Raw genomic sequence first — 15249 nt, 5'->3', positions numbered from 1 at the left:
GAGGAGGCCTCACCCTCAAGGCACTGGAGGCCCTGTGGGCGCATCCAGACACACCTTCCAGGTTCACTGAAGGTGCACTGTGACTCCAGCCAAGACATGCCCCAAGAGTCTCCATCTGAAACGGACGGTACCCCAAACACCTGCACCAGGCTGTGTGCAAACCAACGCTCTCTCCCTCTTTCTAACCTGTTCTTTATCATGTGCTTGGTTCTACATATTCGTTTCTAATTGTCCTATTACTCTCAAAGGTAAAGCACATTTTTCATTTTTAGTAAACAAACACGACGACCTGGGCAAAAAATACAGAGCTAGAAAAAACATTCTAGAAAACTTTCTAAAAAACATTCTAAAAAACATTCTAGAAAACTTCCTAATCTTCCAGATGGAAAACTGAGGCCCACAAAGGCTCAGTGACTTACTTGTCTGGGAGGAAGTCATCGTATTCTTTTACAAAGAAATTAAATTCCCAGAAGGGTTTGGTCATCTTATGTGACAAAAGAGGATGCTTCTTTCGGGTTACTACTTGCGTATTTAAAATCTTGAACCCATCATTTTGATCATATTACATATGCATTTTTTGCACCTCCATGTTCAAAGTGAGGAAAAATATCAAAAAAGTTATGCATTCTGTTTTTAATTCCAATGTAGGACATTTGTTTAAAATAAGAGATTCTGCCTTGATAAAGGTGGTATGGTCTTGTGGTAAAAATATACAAATAGATAAACACATTCATTTTCACGTATAAGTGACTTAACTAATGTACAGCCCATACATAAGTAGGATAGTAACACATTTTTCAAAGTAGAAAATAAACAGAAATGTAGGTTCTACAGTGAGGAAAGAACAAGGAAAAGCTCTCATGTTGCTCTATACTTATTAATGTTCCTCTTTAACTTCAGATCACCTTTCCCCCCGGATCTTTTATAGGAGTAGTTGTGAGAAAGACCAATCTATTGAAAGATAACGATTGGAAAATTCCTAGTGAAATTAATAAAATAAAACTCAACTTTTGAAAGTATTTTTTTGCCTCTAGTTATTCAATTGCTTTTCTCTCCTCTTACCTTATGTAATGTGGCTTACTATTTATGTCAAGTACCCAAAATTATAGTGGGGAAATGCATTTGCTTTAAGAGTTCGTATTTTAGTTGGGTAGATGGAGAGGTCTGCCAACGTACTTTCTGGTCATCAATAAGAGGTAAAACCTTCCTTTTCTCTTAGAATATTTATTTTCCTTGAAAGTTAAATGCCATTCTGCCTTGTAAAGTGAGCTGGCTCAGTCCTTTCTATTCTTAACAGCTTTTTCAGTAGTCAGTCTATGAACTAGACAGGAATAGCAATGCTTACGTGGGAGCATCCAAATCATGTTCATAATAATTATGAACTTACAGAAACAAAAGAATCTCTACTGAAACCATGCCTCCTCTGTTCTCAGCGCCAGCTTGTCTTTATGAACTCAGGCAGGACTCGCACACGTCCCCTCCTCCACATCCTCACTGCCTTCCATCCCCCTTAAGGATGACCAACGCGGCCGCTCCACCATCACTCCCGAAACTGCTCTCACTGTAGGACCCAGTCACCTCCTGCCACTTCACAGGAGATCTTTTGGTCCTATTTGTATCTGATCTTTCCCCCCTTCTCTTGGCATAACATTCTCCCTGGGTTTTTTCTTGACTAACTTAAAAACTATTGTTTCTCAAGTGTCTGTTTTGGTCTGCTTCTGAGCACTCATTGCAATATTTGGAGGTAGAAAGAGGAAAAGGACACAGGAAAGGACCCTGGGAAGATGCACCAGGAGGGAAAGCAGGAGACCATGGGGTCCCAAAAGCCAGATCAGACACCACAGTCCTCAGTGTCCAAGCCCAGGTGACAGCCCTTATTCCTCACTTCAGGGAGCACTAAGGACCATCAACGTGCCCCAAACCCTTCCACTTCTGCCCACCTCCTCTTTAACTAACTTAGTTTTCCCCTGCATTATTGAAAGCGCCTTCCTGCTTTAGCAGTTTCCTCCTCTAGTACTTTCTTCCTATTGTAACAAGAATAATTTTTAAAGCACAGATTTGATCACATTAATTTCCTGCTTATACTATTATCCTAAGGATGCTGGGAACCAGTGAAGCAACCAAAATCCTACACCTGACAAACAAGACTTTTCATCATTTGGCATTTGCTTACCTCCACAGAGGAACATTTCTTGCCTTTTCACAACACTCTGTACTCAAGTCACATCTGATAACTTATGTTACCTCCTACATCCCAGTGCTTTCTCCTCTAGGCCTTTCGGACCCTCTGCTGGATCATTCTCTTTCCCACAGCACACCTACCTGCTGCTCATCCTGTGAGCTTCATATTAGCTAGCACACTTCCTCCTTCCTCCAAGGCCAGGCCCTAACTTGCACCCCAACAGTACTCTGGACTTATCCTTCATGTACCTCTAATCAAACTGCGTTACAATTACTTGCTTGTTTATATTTGCCAATTCAATCCCAGAGACCGCCTGGGTTTCACTTGCCTTCCTATTTCCAGTGCCAAAAATAGTCTCTGAGGTACAACAGGCACATGATACATATTTATTAATAAATGTTCCATTCATGATGTCAGATGTGTAGAGGAGCTAGCTAATATCAAGACTTGGTTGATTAAAGCCAGGTGAAACTATTTCTATTATTGCACCAATAAGAAATTCACAAAGACATCAAAGTAGCTTCCAAAATCCTTAACTAATCAGTGGCAATAGAGGCACTGCAGACAGGTTTAAAATTGGCAAACGTGGCTTGTATGCAATATCTTAGAACAGAGTTTTAAGTAAGAAAGGAACACAATAAAATGTGGTCTTTAGAGAGATCACTCCTACAAAAGGAGAGCAGCTCATGTTAATACATCTGAAGAGAGTTCTAGCATGCTTTGTCTGGATTAGCTGGGAAAATCACCAGGGTTCACTTAGATCCTCCCTGAGAGGTAGGGAAGGCTCTGCCCCACTGCACTGTGAATAGTGGATCCCTGGGAGTATTTTTATGTACTCAGCATCAGATACAGTCTGGGATATGGGAAAAGCTCAATAAAATAAAAAGTTGAATGAATGAATGAATGAATAAAAAGCTTGTTTCCAAGCCATGATGTCTAACATTAGCCAGTTATTTAAAAAATGTGCACTGTTAGTAAAAACAAAAATAAAAATAAAACATGAGGCTGGAATGACTAAGTAGTAAACTAATATGAATTTTAGAAACTAATTCAAAGTATGTGTCCTACCAACCTTGACTCAATTGTGTCAGCTTCCCACATGAAGTGTAAAAGCCAGCACACTGCATTTTGCCCCACTTGTACAACACTGTCCTCCAGGGCAAGGTCTCATCACTGCCCCCAAAATATGGAGTATTATTCAAATACAAATATTAAGAAGATTATTTTACAAAGTGCTTTTTTCCAAGGTCAAAGCACGATCAAAATGACTAACCTGAGACAATTTTGTAGTGGTGGCAGGCAGAAGTGGACGACTAAACTTCTTCTGAGATCCGATGGCTGCTGGAAATGGTGGTGCAGAAAATACAGCTGCAACACAATTAATTTTGTTTATCCACCCTTGCATTTCCTCTGGACTCCTATGAGAAACAGATATATTTACGTTAGGGTATTTCTGTATCTAAGTGCATCACATCTTGCCCATTTCTCATTACTGATCTAAAATGGCATATAAAATCATTTATTCTTCTTGGTACAAATAATCCCTGACAAAACTTCATTGGAGACTAACATTTTCAAAAGCAATCACCATGGTAATAAAAGGCCCTGGAACCTAGGATCATCATAGTGTAAGGCTATGATTTTCCCCCAAGGATACAGAAGGAAATAAAGCAAAATCACTTCACAATAAATATTTACTAAACCCCCTACTTTCTATTTGATACTAGGCTAGGTCAAAAATTAATTTAAAAATTAACTCATCTCTTCCAATCACATAATTTGATTTTAAAATGCAACTGAGTGATAAACTGATAGAGGGAATGTAAAAGGGTATATACACCCCCTTTGGAAAGTAGTCTGGACAGTTTCTTAAAAACTATAAACTATAAATTTATTATACAACCCAGCAATTCTACTTCTAGGTATACACTCAAGGGAAATAAAAACATATAGGCACTAAAAGATTTGTATGTGAATGTTCATAGCAGCACTATTTATAAGCATCAAAAAGGATAAACACTCTAAATGTCCATCAACTAGTGAATGAATAAACAAAACATGGTCTAGGGCTTCCCTGGTGGTGCACTGATTAAGAATCTGCCTGCCAATGCAGGGGACATGGGGTCGAGCCCTGGTCCAGGAAGATCCCACATGCCAAGGAGCAGCTAAGCCCGTGCGCCACAACTACTGAGCCCGCGCTCTAGAGCCCATGAGCCACAACTACTGAGCCTGTGTGCCACAACTACTGAAGCCCGCGCCCCTAGAGCTGTGCTCCACAACAAGAGAAGCCACCACGATGAGAAGCCCGCTCACTGCAATGAAGAGTAGCCCCCGCTCGCCGCAACTAGAGAAAGCCCATGTGCAGCAACGAAGACCCAACGTAGCCAAAAATAAAAAAAAATTAAAAACAAAACAAAAACAAAACCACGATCTATATCTGTACAGTGGAATACCACGCAGCAGCAAAGGTATGGAGTGCTGAGGCAGATTACAGCATGGATGACCACAAAATTTCATACTGAGTTAAAGAAAAGCCCATGTATTCTGTGACTGCATTTATATGGAAAATCCAGAAAGGGCAATACAAAGAGGAAACTAGTGGTGTCTGGGCTGTGGGTGAGAATGGCACAGGGGATTGGGGTGGGGTGATGAAAGTGTTCCAAAACTGGAGTGTGTTGCACAATTCTGCAAATTTGCTAAACATCATTGTACACTTAAAAGCATGTACAGTATACCTGAGTAGGACATAAAAAAATCCACCTGAGAGGGTGTGGAAATCTCCTGATGTCGGTATCATACTTCTAACTTATATGTCATGTTTGCAGAGCCCAGCACTGACAGCACTTGTGAACTCATAAATCAATGGAAGAAATAGTCCTGAACTAGGTGAGATACCTACCATGTATATAATCAATAAAAAGATGGACAAGAAGTCAGCCCATCTAAAATCATTTCCTGTACTGAATACTCTGAAAGCTACCACCCTAACCTGACACCACACCCAGGTGTCACCCTCATCATGCCCTGCATGCCTCTCTGACCCGTGTGCCTCTCCAACCTGTTATTTCAATCGACTGATTTCTGCATCAATCCCACTTGGAGTAATTAGCTCTCCTTAGTTACCGTATCCAGCATTTTAGACATTTAAAAACAATAATGCTGGGGAACAGAATAACGTGGGGGCCCTTTATGACTAATGGCTGTGATTACACATCCGGCTGTGGCTCCCTTGTGCTGCTAGCCATCTCCCACACCAAAAACTCCTGTGTGACTTGGGTTTCCTTACAACTTCCTCCTCACCTGATGTCAGCAATCTCATGCCTTTGCAAGCTCAGCATCCCCAAATCACCAGAGTACCTGGTTCTTGTTCTCATTTCCTCTGCTAGTCTTCCACTGTTTTGATCAGCAAGCCTGCAGATACCTGTGTTTACTCTATTGATGTCAAATTTAATGCCAGTGCCTAATGCAGCCAGTTGGTAGTGCTGTGTTGAGAGTGATTCTGAAGTCAAGCTCAGGCTGTAAAAGGCATGCCATGAATAATTAACACTGCCTGCCACGGACACTGATGCTATGTGTGCTATTAAAATTCCTGTTCTAGAGGCTCAGTTCTAAACATCCAAAGTTTCTCACTTCATAAATCCAGAATTCTCCACGTGGAGTGTTCCATTTTTAATCTAAAGGCTGTCACAGACCCCTTATTAAAATGGCACTCCATCCCATTTCCTTGCCCACAATATGATTTTATATTTTCCTTCTAGTTTAATCACAAACTATTAGGGCTCAGAAGGAGAGAGAAGAGAGAGAGCAAAATGAAAATCTACACCTCTTGAACAGCCTCTGTGTGCCAGGCACTGTGTGAGGCTCTTTACATGCTTCATCTCATTTGCTTCCACAAGAACCCTGAGAAATAAACATTATTAACATTATTATTATCATTATCTACACTAGCCACCAGCTGAGGTTCAAAGAGGTTAAATTTACACGATAGGACAAAGAGTTAGGAAACAGTAATCTGAATCCAGGTCTATTTTACTCACTGTGTGACAGAACTTGCATACTAACACCCTTGTATTTTATTTACGAGGGTATTACAGTCTAGAGGTGGTAAGTGGTTGACAAAGGGTCACAGGGCTACTTTGCAGCAAACAAAAAGCTTGCCCTAGGGTTTCTATTTCGTATTCTAGTTTTCTTAGACAGTTGTCTCTCTACTGCAACCAGTTAATGACTTTGACTCCAACTCAAAAAGTTTCCCCTGCAGATCCCGATTCTATTTCTCGGTGTAAAGTGGTGCTCTGCAAACTAAATAACCAAACCAAACCAACCAGCGAAACCTACTGGGCTTGAAAAAGCAAGACCCTCCAATCAGCAGTTTTCAGTTTGAGCACATTGGGTTTCTTCTCGTAGTCCGTGGCCCGGGACGCCAGTGCGTGGTGCACACTCACAGCGTTTTTCAGGTCCTCTTCCGACAGGGCCTTCTCTGGCTTATATTCATCCTGTGGGCAGATACGAAGAAAGCAAAGACATGTTCAGACTTCATCTTCTCTTTTTAAAATCTAAGACTATAAGAAACATTTTAGAGAATCCATGAAGGTGCATGAAAAAAGTGAAATGAATGGTGGGTAGAAACAACTCCTTGCTACTTCATAAATGTCATAAAAAATCCTGTTCTTTGAAAAGTATGCTCAGAATGAGAAAATACACATTTACCAAAGGGGCACTTTTGAAAAAGCTGGTATATAATAATTAAAGTAAAGAGCTAAGGAAGATCAAAGACAAAATATCTATCACACATGTTTTATAGTGATTTGAAATGAAGCTAGGTCTAATAGGGTGATTTGGTTTCAGGAGCTAAAGGACTTATGCAAAAGCCCCCAGGATGCATCAGCAGAACTGTACTGATGGTGAAAACCCATGCCACTGTGTTTGCCCAAAAGATACTACATTTTCCCAATACTTTCTTTTGAGGCAAATATTATTAAAAGAAAAATGAACAGTAAAATAAAACAATTTCTCCAGCTGTTCTCTGAAAGAAAAGAGGAAAATCGGTTTAATCTTAAATCAGGAGAAAGCTTAGCTCTATTATCATAAATTTGGAAAATGGGTAAAATTACATAAAAAGGAGGGTGTCATGGATAGATGCAATTTTATCTTTGGGCATGATCCAGACACAATTCATAGAATTTATAAAGGTTCTTTTGTATGGCTTCCTTCCAAATGTAACTAAAAAAAAATCCCAACTAGTAGAAAAATAAGAATTTAAAACAAATGTGATATTATTATTATATCTAGTAGTTTCCTTGGGTCCATAAGAATAAAAAAGGCCTGGAAACTAATGTCAATATAGTAGACATTACAAAGTGTTGTAGGAGATGTCTTTTAGTTTTCAGATGTTTAAGTTCCCCTCCCCGCTTCCCATATTTTATCAGACTTGATGCTAAATAAACTTGCACTTCTTCTGTAAAGAACACACACACACACACACACACACAAGTCCTCACCTTCTAATTAGTACTAAAAGCCTAAAGGAAGACATTGTTTATTCTGTTATCGCAGTCTGGTTTTACAAATTTTCAAAATGATAATTACAATCTCCCATACCTCCTCCTCCCTTCCCCGTGGCCCCAGCACAAATCGAGCTCTTCAGAGGTACTCTTGCCATAGATTCAAAGTGAGTCAGAAATAAACAGCAGCTGCTGATCCTTAGTGATCACTGTCAGTGACAGTGCTGAGACAAAGGTGGGAAAACCTAAGATACTCAGTAAATGCCAACAGCAATATAAAAATTACACAATTTATAATACTAAATGATAAAATTACTACTTTAAGATTGCTAGCTCAATTTTCTTAAGCTTCAGAGATTAAGAACTGCTGTGGACAACCATTTTCCAGAGAAGTATGAGGAATAAAGGAGAATTATTTTAAAATCTTAAAATAAATACAATATATTTACATGTATCTGTTCTACAATTTCCATTAATGCAAAAAACTATAATCTAGCTATGTTTTGGGGTCTTGTCTTTTCTACATGGGATTTTTCTTAGTGATTTAGATTTAGTGAAAACTTCACAGATCTCCTTCCAGGGAAACTGTTATTAGAGCAGGAGTATCAGCTAGAGGCAGCATGACAACAAATTCCCCCCGGCCTCAGAATTAGACTGCAATAGAGCCCTGCATGGCTGGCCGTGAGCTCAGCTTACCCACTTAGCTCCAGATAGGAATCTGGTGTGGATGAATTATGGGGAATGGGGATAAGTGATCAGGGACAAAACTGTCTTCAGAGAGTTTATACACTAAGTCCATTTCCGTACATACTGATCTCTAACACACCTGATATTTGAGTTTGCACAGAGATCAGCCTAGAAATTTGTATGCACCGTTTTTTGATATTCCAGGTCCATAATTTGGGTTTTTATCTTAATTCTTTCTCACTAGTTTCTTTTGGTTAATTTTTTGTTGTTTGAATTTAAAACGATTAGTTTTTTATTTTTCATATTTCTTCTTTAATTAAGAATTTAAGACTATAATTTTTCCTCTGAGTACAGGATACACATAGCTTGGGAATGAAGAGTATTTTTTCATTGTTCTCTAGATGATTTGTAGTTTTATTTTTTTCTCTCTTCTTCAATCTTAGTCATGTTAAAGAATGTTTCTCAAATTTAAAGCACCTAAAGTTTTTAGTTATTTATCATGATATATTTCCAATTTTATTGGTTTGTGACCAGAGAATGTGGTCTGTAAAATCTATTTTATTTACTTAAAATTCGCTAAGGTTAATTTCTCAAAGTTTTCCAACAACTTGTTTAGTTTTTGTTATTGCTCCATGGACATAAAAAAAAAGTTATTCTCTGGGCTTCCGTGGTGGTACAGTGGTTGAGAGTCTGCCTGCCGATGCAGGGGACACGGGTTCGTGCCCTGGTCTGGGAAGATCCCACATGCCACGGAGCGGCTACACCTGTGAGCCATGGCCGCTGAGCCTGCGCGTCCGGAGCCTGTGCTCCGCGACGGGAGAGGCCACAACAGTGAGAGGCCCGTGTACCGCAAAAAAAAGTTATTCTCTGAGGGATGAGTGTGTATTTATATTCAAGTTTATTGATTCATTTCCTCTATGTTCTTACAGTATTTTTCTACCATGTTCTGTGTGCTATTTATTATTTTAAAATGTTCTTCTTTATCCACGTTAGTGCTTACTTACATAAGATGGAAACTTAAAAGGCTCTCTTCTCCCACCAAACACTCTATTTCTCTGTATCAACAAGACTTTTAAAATAGTTTCACTTCCCTCCCTACCCTTCCCATTAATCCTAAATTTTGATAAAAGTTTAGTATGTTTTATTCTGCAAGCTTATTAAAATTATCTTGTATTATGTATTTTCTGTTTCAAGAAATCCTATCTTGCACTTACATTACATATTCCCTGAATCTCTCCCTATTCTTTTAGATTTAATTGTGTCCATGTTTCATTGCTCACCTACTTTCTATCTTTTCTCCATCTTGAGGTCTCTTTTCTCATCCCTTTGTTATTCTCTCCTCTTGCAAGTACTTTTCTCAGGTGGGTGATGTCCTCCAGTCCTTACTTTCAAGTGTCTCTTGCTTTCTTTCTCAGGTGGAGAACTGGGTATGGAGCATTGGGCTGCAGTCTTTTTCCACTCAGTACTCTGCAGATGCTATTCTGTCTTCTAGCTTCCAGTTTTACTAAAGTCCAACACCAGTCTGATTCTCTTTTGCTTTTCTTGTATTTTCTGTCAGGAATCTCATAGAGTTTTATTTTTATCCTTAGAATTTAGGAATTTTTGCTCAGCTATGCCCTAACATTCTCATCTATCTGATTTGGAACTAAAAAAAATCCCACCCTAGTTCTCCTTATATGATCACTCACTTGCACTGCTGACAGCTGCTAAAGACAACCAACCCAGCTATGCAGATGTGTGCCACCCAGATGTATGGTCTCCAGCTATGGCTGCACCCAGTGCCGACCGACAATGCTTTTACTCCTCCACGATAACCCCTCTGGTCCATTCTGCCAAACATCCACCATTCTCTTCAACACTCCTATCCCAGGACAAAGATGGTTAAGAGCACAGGTGCCTGGGGTTAGACCCATCTCTTCCAATGTCTAGCTCTGTTATGGTACTTAACATTTCTATGACCAGAGGCAAGTTATTTAAACTCATTAAACTTCATTTTCTTTGACTGAGGAGTAGTGATAATACTTTCCTCATAGAGCTGTAGGATGAAATTCAATGAGATACTATTTTTTTAAAACTCTAAATAATGCTCACAGCAGACAGTAAGCACTTAGATGTTAGCTGATATAATCCCTAATAATAATTTTTAGTAGCATATAGCTTGAACTTGTATTTTATAAGGTCAAGCTTGTAAATTTCAAACTTTCTGCTTACATGCCCTGTAAATGCATATTTTGTGACCACCTTTATCCTCTTTCCTCCTTACACAGAGGAGTCCTGCTCAAGGCTAATCCTGTACTCCAGAATCAACCTACACCAACCCTTCCTAGGATCTTATTGCGTTGGTTATTATCCTTCCACTATATTTTAAATCATTCGTTATCTACAGGCTTCTTCCCCACAGCCTATAAATACCCTCAAGGTCTCTCTATTATTTGTAAGATAATAGTCCCTCCTGAATATTGCTTTCTCCTAGCTGTCACCTCTAGCTGTCACCTCTCTTTTTCCTTTATATAAAATGAGTTAGGAGTCCACATTAACTACTTTTATACGTTAATTTCCAGTTTACCCTTTAACCCACTGGAACCTAGAGTCCATTTCTACACTTCATTGAAACTGCTCTGGCAAAGGTCAGCAATGACCTCCTCACTGCAAAATTTAATAGATTCTTTTAAGTTTTCGTCTTATAGCACTAAAGGAAGTCAACAATACTCTTGAAATTCTTCCATGGCTTCTCCTTACAATTCTCTCCTGGTTTCTCCCCTATACTCTGACCATGACTCTGCTATCTCTTCTTTAGCCTGTTTGTCAGCTGTCAGTTCTGCCACTGGCCTTCATCCTTTCTCATCCCATAAATGTGTCTTGGGATGATTACAACTACAGTTGACGCTTGAACAACGCATGGGTTGGGGCAAGTGAAGATCCACATTTAACTTATAGTCTGCCTTCCATTTATGAAGTTCCTCCCTAACCTCTGTTCCTCTGTATCCACAGTTCTCCGTGAGCGAATTCAACTTCCTATGAATCATGTAGTATGTAGTGCATTACTATTGAAGAATCTGCTGACAAAGTGAACCTGTGCAGCTCAAATTTGTGTTGTTCAAGGGTCAAATCTACTCTTATCAGTTGAAGTCCCACCTATATCATGATGCCTAACAAACTGCTGCAGATGAATAAGAAACCCAAGACCAATCCTTAGCTATTAATATTGGATGACTTAGACCTTTGGAGCAACTACACATATTCTTGGAGCATATTCTCTCTGCTGCTATTTTCCTTTAAAACCAAGCTTAAAGGTTGACATTCTTAGACCTCTCTAAAAGTGCGAAGAATTTTAAAATGCAACATTTATTATAGCTCTAAGTAAAAGTGAACAGTAATTATCAACTTGGAAGAATTGCACCATGGTTTCTGAAGAGGACTCTAAGACAGTTTCCTAAACTCTTAAGGTACCTAACATTGGAAGGAAAATACTGCACAGGCCAAAAATGGACGATAAGATCTATTTAATTAGGATAAAACCAAAGTCTAGGAATTTCAAGTCTAACATGGGCTTCCACTCTTTTAGTTGATAGTAATATTATTTTACCATTAAAACAAAAAGGCAAAATATAAACAAAACATGTTTGGCATTCTGAATTCCTACTAGAAAATGTAGCTCCAAGTCCATTAAAAAAATGAGCAAAACTCAGGGTAGATTGGAAAAATTAGAGTTGACAATTGAATAAAAAGAAAAGACTTTATCCTACGGAGTTCATTCTGACATCTTTATTTTTCACTACTTAAAATTGAAGATGGTTTAAATGACGGTATTGGGAAGGAGGAAATAAGGGATAAATTATTGTAATCAAACCATTTCAAACCTAAGACTCTTGGCTGTGCAAACTAAATGAGAAAAGAGAGCAAGGTAAATTCAATCAAGAAATTCTGTAAGAAAAGAAAATGCTCTATGACACCTAATTACTATCTATTTTCTCAAATGAAGGGTGAAAATGATGCCTAAAAACATGTTACTCTCCTCTGTGTTCACTGCAATCTACGTCTTTTTATCTAGGATGATTCATTAGAGCACTCTACCCCCCTAATAAGCACCAAGAATTTGATTTCACAATATGCTATTTATTTTAAATTCATTTAAAGCATGAAATGAAAAACTTTCTTCTTTTTCTTAAGAAGCTTGTTAATTAAATGTCTTGTGAAGTCGGATCATAACACACAGATCATCTACATATGTACAAATAATTGGTTGGCATCAAGTCTGAAAATCTGTACCCTCAGGTGAATGTAAAGTCCAATTTGGAAAGTGACCAAATCTAAACTGAAATTCATCAATGTCAATTAAAAAATGCTCAGATTCCAGTTTTCAAAGCATAAGGCACAATTGCTATACCTAATTAAAACAATTTAAAACAAAGCTGAAATAGTCTTGATTTCTACTGAGCGAATATAGATGGGAAAACTGAGGACAGCCTTGAGAGGCTATGAGGATTTAATAAAAATATCAGTAATTAAAATAAACTGGATCCTAAACTGTCCATTAATTCTTGATTTTAAAAAAGGCATTAAAACATTTTTCATAATTTGATGACTATCTTTTTTAAAAATTCTGAGTATTTCTGGTTAGGTATCTTTCTAAAAATTATTCAGCTTCATTTTTCTTTTACCAGGGAGCTCAGAGTGCGCTGTATTCCCATAAATCTGGGAACAAGGCATAATAGGAAATCCAATGGAGGCATGTTTTAGCCCATCACTCACATAATCAGATATTTGAAAATCACTTATTCACAGAATGTTAAAGCTGAAAGGAGCCTAAAGGATCATTTCAACTAATTTTCTCATGTTAGCTAAACAATTTTAAAGTCAGAAAAATATGTCCTATATTTCTGTAAGGAGAATTAAGAAAGAATAAGCCAGTTAAAGTCAAAGGATTAATGTTTGTTTATATTAGTTTGTTCTGTTACGGTGGACATGGTGCCGTTTCCATGTTGCGATGATGGCCCACATGGGCGGGTAGCGGAGGACTTTCCTTGTTAGCACGGGAACCCGTCATGGTCCACATACAGAGGGAGCACTTACGGACACAGTAGGACTTGAAGGACTTGAAATGCTTTCTCAGTCAGGCCTCAGACTTCAGTGAGACACAGGACATTTTCTAGGACAAATCTGGTGAGTGAACCAGGAAGCTAGGATCTATCTTTTTAATGATTACACAGCTGAACTGGAAGAGAATTAGGGCAGACAGACAACCATGAGTAGCCCTTAGAAAAAGACTACAGGATTCTATGACTCAGTATCTGAAGAAACGTAAGAGCTCTTAACATTTTTAAGCAGAAAAAACATCTTATCACCCTTGCATACTTCTTCCATATTTCTAACTAACATAATGATCAGGGTTTTGATTGATAGGAGGCTATTCCTGCTTTCCTCTCAGTTCCAGGCTCACTAACGTTCTGTTAAAGCTGCACTTGGCACTGTCTGGACCACTTGAAGTGTCTGCCCAGCACTCACCCACCACCACTCAGTTCAGAGCCCTGGAGACCAAGTTAGTATCTAATTCATATGTTTCCTGCTACGACTTTCACAGGATTGGTATGGGTATAATATTTACTGCAAGGAAGGGAGGGAGAGAGGGAGACAGAGAGGGAGAGAAAGGCACTGCCTAGGGACCCAAGTAGCAAACAGGAAAAGAGGTTTGAGTTCTGGACCTCTCTTACCCTCGAATAACTTAGAAGAAGCCACAAAACACTGCAGCGCCTCTTCATGTGGGAACAAAACAACTCATAGGAATAAACTAGTTTCTGTTTGCTAGACCCCTGAATGAGAATTGTGTTTTGTTGTTGTTGTTGTTGTTTTTTTTTTTTGCGATACGCGGGCCTTTCACTGTTGTGGCCTCTCCCGTCGTGGAGCACAGGCTCCGGACGCGCAGGCTCAGCGGCCATGGCTCACGGGTGTAGCCGCTCCGCGGCATGTGGGATCTTCCTAGACCGGGGCACGAACCCGTGTCCCCTGCATTGGCAGGCGGACTCTCAACCAATGCGCCACCAGGGAAGCCCGAGAATTGTGTTTTTAAACAGAATCCTTCAGAGCACAGCCTATGTGTCTTAAAATCCAGAGACCAGGTGTTTCCAGCTGCAATGTTTTTTTCATGAATTGATAGTCTTAAAACATTATGCTTATGTCCTAAATATACCTTGTATAATGGCTACATTGCTCTGCTGAACTGGGTCATTCATTTAACTTATAACTAATGAAAACTTTGATATGATCATTATTCTCCTAAGGCTTCAAAACCTAGTTAACTTTTGTTTTCTGCACTTTCCATTGTTTTGGAGAATGAGAGAGTGTTCACATGGTCTCTTCAGTGTGTGAGAGGGCACAGAGCCAGCAGTTTCACAAAAGGAAATACAAATGCCCTGAGCACACAGGGAAGCTTTTTGCTATCAGGGGCCCAGGCCAGGATCAGCCAGCTCCTGGCACTTGGTATTTGACACATCAGCCCAGGCTGCCATCATCACAGTCTGGAAGGCCTGGTCTTCAGTACTTCCTTCTGCCTGGTCCAGGCTCACTCTATTGTTGCCACCTATACTTCAAACACTGCAACAAACAAACAAACAACTCCCCTTCCAATCCAAAAACCTTACAGGCAGGTGGAACAAATCTCAGTAATCGAGGAAAGAATGGAAGATTTTGCATCGAGGACATAGAGTCCCCAGTATACTATGACAGGAAACTAAATTTTTAGCTAACAAACATTTTTTAACATTTGAAAGACATGGTAAAGGCAAATAAATTCAGGTCTGAATACCTATTTTCTACACTCTAGAGATAAAAGGCATTAGAACATTATCCAGAGCCTGGCGTGGAGAATACGATCATCAAGTA

General features: G+C 39.2%; 1 protein-coding gene across 4 annotated transcripts in view; it reads right to left on the bottom strand.

The window, feature by feature from the left end:
• Positions 1–15249, bottom strand: part of PSD3 (pleckstrin and Sec7 domain containing 3) — a 572386-nt gene that overhangs the window by 43297 nt on the left and 513840 nt on the right. For all 4 annotated transcript variants that reach the window (XM_022571390.2, XM_022571392.2, XM_089903828.1 and 1 more), the window contains 2 exons: positions 6518–6675; positions 3456–3600 (listed from right to left, as the gene is read on the bottom strand). In XM_022571390.2, the coding sequence (XP_022427098.2) occupies positions 3456–3600; positions 6518–6675 (303 nt within the window). The remainder of the gene's footprint in view (positions 1–3455; positions 3601–6517; positions 6676–15249) is intronic.

The sequence above is a fragment of the Delphinapterus leucas genome, chromosome 21, assembly GCF_059928025.1.
Source record: "Delphinapterus leucas isolate spDelLeu-1000000601 "Yukka" chromosome 21, BTC_Dleu_Yukka2, whole genome shotgun sequence".
In the NCBI taxonomy this organism is placed as follows: Eukaryota; Metazoa; Chordata; class Mammalia; order Artiodactyla; family Monodontidae; genus Delphinapterus; species Delphinapterus leucas.
This window is presented reverse-complemented; position numbering and strand designations above follow the sequence as displayed.